Source organism: Kryptolebias marmoratus, linkage group LG20 (assembly GCF_001649575.2).
Source record: "Kryptolebias marmoratus isolate JLee-2015 linkage group LG20, ASM164957v2, whole genome shotgun sequence".
NCBI classification, from domain to species: Eukaryota; Metazoa; Chordata; class Actinopteri; order Cyprinodontiformes; family Rivulidae; genus Kryptolebias; species Kryptolebias marmoratus.
Window position 1 is genome coordinate 8174360 of NC_051449.1, and position 4846 is coordinate 8179205.

Sequence of the window (4846 nt, forward strand, 5' to 3'; positions counted from 1 at the left end):
TGATGTTCTGAATAAAAATATAACTGGTTGCTTAAAACGTTTACACAGTAAGGTATCTGTTAAATGTGTCCAAAAATGTGGAAAAGCAACTCAGGTTTTGTTAGCTGTTTGAGAAATTTTGTTCTCGCCCACTACGTTTGCTCACATCCTGTGCATCTCCTGGGGGCTAAGCCCACCTTGTCCTTAAAACCTAGTGACGCCCCTGGATATGACTTCATAAATAGATTTATATGCCACTACATTCCTTTAAAGTATTTTATTTTATACATGTGTTACTGAGTCAGCGTTCACACTATTGTTTATTTTTTGCGAATAAACTACTTCCTCATACATTGTGCTGTTTTTGCCATTTATATAGCAAAACATTCAGCTCATTCAGGAGATGCATGCTATGATTTTAGGTTTTTGTTCAAAATAATTCACTGTTACAAATAATTTCTCCATAAAAATAAATTGAGATCTCTTCGTTTCAATTCCTTCAAAAGCATTCTCTTTGAAACATGCTTCAGCATACTTGCTTTGTTTTTGTCTCCTTATAGTACTTTTAGCTACCATTCTGCTACTTTTATCTAGCCTTTTGCTCCTTTTAACTTTTACCTAGCTGTTTTTGATCGCACAAGATTTGCTTTTAAATCTTTGCTAATATCTCATGAATGAAACTCACTTTATTCGTAGTTCCTTTGTGCATTCTACTTCATGTTTCTGGGACTAGAGTGTGAAATAGGATCCCTGCACCCGGACAATTAACCAATAGGTGAATCTGAGCACAGGCGACACCCCCCTCATTTGTAAATTAAAGCAGGAATGCAACAGAAAAGTAAAAAAAAGGGCACAAAGGAACACAAAAGGGAACCCCAGAATGAAAAAGCCCATGGCAAACCTTCTGCATCCCTGATTTTGACCTTTTAGACCCTCCATGGTTTTTAAGAAAATATTAAAAACAAAAAGCCTGCAAGTTAAACTCTTCCAGCTGCATTTTATTACCAGTTCTTGTTAACATGAGTGTTAATGGCTGTGATTGAATTTTTATTTTCGAAAGAGTACACACAAGTGGATTGAGCATCATTGAGGGCGTTTTTTGATGTCTTCTTGCACTTTTTTCTGCAAAAATATATAATAATGACTTAATTTAACTTGACACATTTCTTTAAAAATCAAAATCTATTGATTTGGTTTTGCAATTTCAACGCTGTCATGAAGGGGAACTAAACTCTTATAGAGTGTTTCACCATAAGCCTGAGCTTCCTGAAGAAATGTAGACAAGACACCAGAGGGTGGACAGATTTAGTCAAAACAGCAGAAAGGATTTAACAACAGGTCGAAAGACTACAGGATGACTGTTAGTGGCTATTGTTTTGCTGCGAGTTCAGGTGAGACCCTCCGATCTCTCCTCGCAGCTCTAAAACACAAAGATGAGGCAGACAAAGAGCAGCATGAAACAACAAGCCCCTCTTATACATAAAGCTGGACAAGGGTGTCGAGTTACAGGATGTTTACGTCACACAGGGAAGGAGACAGCAAGCGTGGACTAAGTTTTTCAAAAGTCATGTGTGTACACGAAAATACATCTTGGAAACAGAGCCACGGGGAGCAGGACAGAAAGAAACGGAACAGAAAACAAAAAAAAAGACAAATGCAGCTGGATTCCTGGAAATCATCTAGCATCTGTCCCAGCGGAGAACAGTGAGTCATGAGGTGGATGCCTCCTGCATGGAGAGCAGCTGAACTCTCCTCCTGCTGTGGGGACATTAATATTGTTGTATCCACGTCAACTGTGTTGCTTGGAACTGAAAGCAACTTTTCAGCTGACTGTGCAAAACCTGCAAGGAAACGGCTCATGGTGTTCATTCATTTTGACGCCTTGATGCCGCTTTAGAACAAGAAACAACACAAGGAACTTGGTTCCAACGATCCAATTTGTGATTTTCCTACTTCACAGGGCCATCACCTAAAAGTGGGTTGGAACAATGGGAATCTGCACTGATCATAAATAGAAGGAGTACACAGAATTCCATTTATTACTTAATTATTTACTTCCTATTTAGGAGGTAGTCCTGGCATGATTTTGCGCTTTTGCTTCACCAAAAGCTGCATGATTATACCTAACCTTGGGGGTGAAAAAAAGTTTCTTACTAATTAATTAACTGATCTAACCACTGAATTCATATTCTGAATTTTTTCAAATAACATCTGCTGAAAATCTCATGGCATATCATATGTTAAAGGTGAAATGAAAGAAAAAATTATGAGCTGTAATGTTTGTCTTTTAGCTAAACACGATTATAAAACACTCCAGTGGTTAATTTCTCTGATTTAAAGAGTTAGCCTTTTTTTTGTTTCAGAGTTTTTGTGTCGAAATCCTGAAGTGGGGTGATTGTGTGGGCGGTGTTACCTCCTTGGTTGGTGACGTAGAAGGAGCTGCGGCCAGCTGTGGCAGACCGCTGCAGGACACTGAGGAGGTTACTGTTGCAATGTTTATCAGTGAAAATGGAAGCAGCAGAAGAAGCAAGTTTTGTTAAGAGTACTGGTTTTAAAACAGTCTTCAAGGAGTTTTCCATCCGGATAGCGGAAGGCGGCCGGTGGCGGTCGGACAGTGAGAGGTCGTGGTTCTTTCTTTAAAGGTTTATATGCAGGCGGTCCTCTTCAAAACATCAACTGCACAGTCAGTCAGCAGACTTTGGATTGTGATTTTCACCAGGAGCTAAACTAACCACATCCATCAAACTTTCTCGTCCTTCAGGAAGCTGAAGAATCACACAGCTGGTGGAGTTTTGGGTCGGTTTACCAAATTAAATCACAATAAACTCAACTATTTCACCCTCTCACCACCCGTATTTGCTATTTACTGCCTTGAAAGTGTTTCTGTGTTTGGCTCTTGATACGTCACACTTTCGACTGATCACGGAAAATGCAGAAGAGACCCTAGTAATTTCTTTCAATATTGTATTATTAATTTTAAATTAGTGTATTTTTTTTAATGTGACACTCTGAAAACAAGCACCTTTTGATTGACATTAGTTTCAAAACACTTCATTTCACCTTTAAGATAATATCAGTTATTGGGACAAACATCAACTTCTCACTTTGTTTTTTTAACCCCGAAATTTAGAATTTTTAAACATTATGACTCTTGTATATTTTTATAAACCCAGATACAGGACCTTGCTTTGATAATTTTAGCTTTGCACTATGTTTTGCTACATGTAGCTTGTAGCTAAAGTTTTGCAGCTTTTAGCTTCCTTTCTGCTTGTTTAACCTTTAACAATTCATTCAGCGCTCAGCATTCATCATGCATTTTTGCAGAAAATGCTCATTTCTTTAGTTTATTTGACCAAAAACCTTTTATTTTTTTGCTCGCTGCAAGCTTTCTTCTTTAAGGTTTTTCCACTTTGGCTGGTGTGTAAGCTGCAGTGAGATGCTCAGAAACTGAATCTGCTGTTATTGTTGTGGAGTCTTTGAATGTGAACCCACACAGTTTGCTTCAGCAGCAAACAGGCATCAAGACTCCTACTCATCCTTTGCAGAGGCACTCTTTGGGAACATTTGGTTTGCATGAAATGATCCCAAAGGCTGCAAAGAACCTGCAGCTGAACTTTAAAGCAAAGTTTCCCCAGACGTGTGCACATCCCGAGCTGCATTGTGTGGAGTTACCTTGACCTCTGCTGCTCAGCCTGTCCGCCCTCCAAGCTGAAGCTCGGGGAGAACTGCTGCCTGGGGTAGGAGGCAGGTAGGATTCCCTGAGTGTAGGTCTGCAGCCTCCCCCTGGCCGAGGCAGGGACGGCGGAGAAAGGCGAGTTGAACGTCGAGGGCGTGAAAGCGTCGCCGTCCGAGTCCGTGCCCGCCGGGAAAGCGGCGGGACCCGTCCCGACGCTGCCCCAGCTGCTGGCGAGGCGAGCCTGGTTCGCTAAGGCGAGCGCCTGGGTGGCTGTGGTCGCAGCTGCCGCCGCCGTGGCCGCAGCAGCAGCGGCGGCGGCGGCGGCGGCGGCGGCAGCAGCGGCAGCCTCGGCGGTGCCAGCAGCACCGAGCCCCGCAGAGCGCTCCGCGGACACCAGGCTCGGCTGTCTAGTCCGTGCCTCCAGCGGAGAGCTCTCCTCCTGGTTCTGGCTGTCCGCGCCGTCCTGCACGGGTCGCCCGTCCAAGGAAATGTTGCTGAGAAAATCCAGCGCCGCTTGCCTCCTCCTCGGGTCTATGCGTTTCCGCGTCTGCTCAACGCTGGAGTGCTTCATCTGAAGCGTGGCCGTGGATGTGTTGCTGCTCGTGGCGGCCGCCATGGTCCACCCTCTGTGTTCCGAGCCCCCGCAGCAGCGCGCTTACCTGCTGGACATTGGCGTCGCCGCGGTCGTGTTTGCGTGCTGGTGAATGGCGCTGCCCGTCTTTTAAGTACATGCGTTAAAGTGGGTGAAAACAGGCAGGTCACGTGTGCGCAGTATTGTGGCAGCAAGGGGAAAATCTGGACCAATCAGCTGCGAGGGATACATGGCTCCCTTTTTTCCACCTTTTCCTCACTGCTGGAGCCTCTCTTACATCAACTTTGCACAATATCCAAGCTGTGCTTGTTTCACAGCATTAATAAGCTTTATTTTGCACCTCCTATTCGGACTAAAATGCTCATGGAAACTTTCGGTGCCTCCTTTTTGTCTAACAAATCACACACAGGCTCTGCAGCAGGCCTGATTCTTGTTTTGTTTTCTTGTTTAAAATCCAGATGTTTGCTGTGATTGGCGGGGCTCTGTTTGTTTTCACAACATAAATGGTTTTCTGAAACGTGAGAGTCAGCATAGCTGAAGCAACTGCGCCATCTGTCTGCTTGACATGCAATGCGTGTGCAGCTTTTCTTTCTTTCTTT

At 43.7% G+C, this 4846-nt stretch overlaps 1 protein-coding gene across 1 annotated transcript in view; it reads right to left on the reverse strand.

Annotated features, from left to right (window-relative positions):
* The window catches only part of cables1 (Cdk5 and Abl enzyme substrate 1), a 22935-nt gene extending 18490 nt beyond the window's left edge, over positions 1-4445 (reverse strand). The window contains exon 1 of the mRNA XM_017425910.3: positions 3652-4445. Coding sequence (XP_017281399.1) covers positions 3652-4271 — 620 coding nt within the window. The 5' untranslated portion in view covers positions 4272-4445. The remainder of the gene's footprint in view (positions 1-3651) is intronic.
* Positions 4446-4846: the final 401 nt, after the last annotated feature.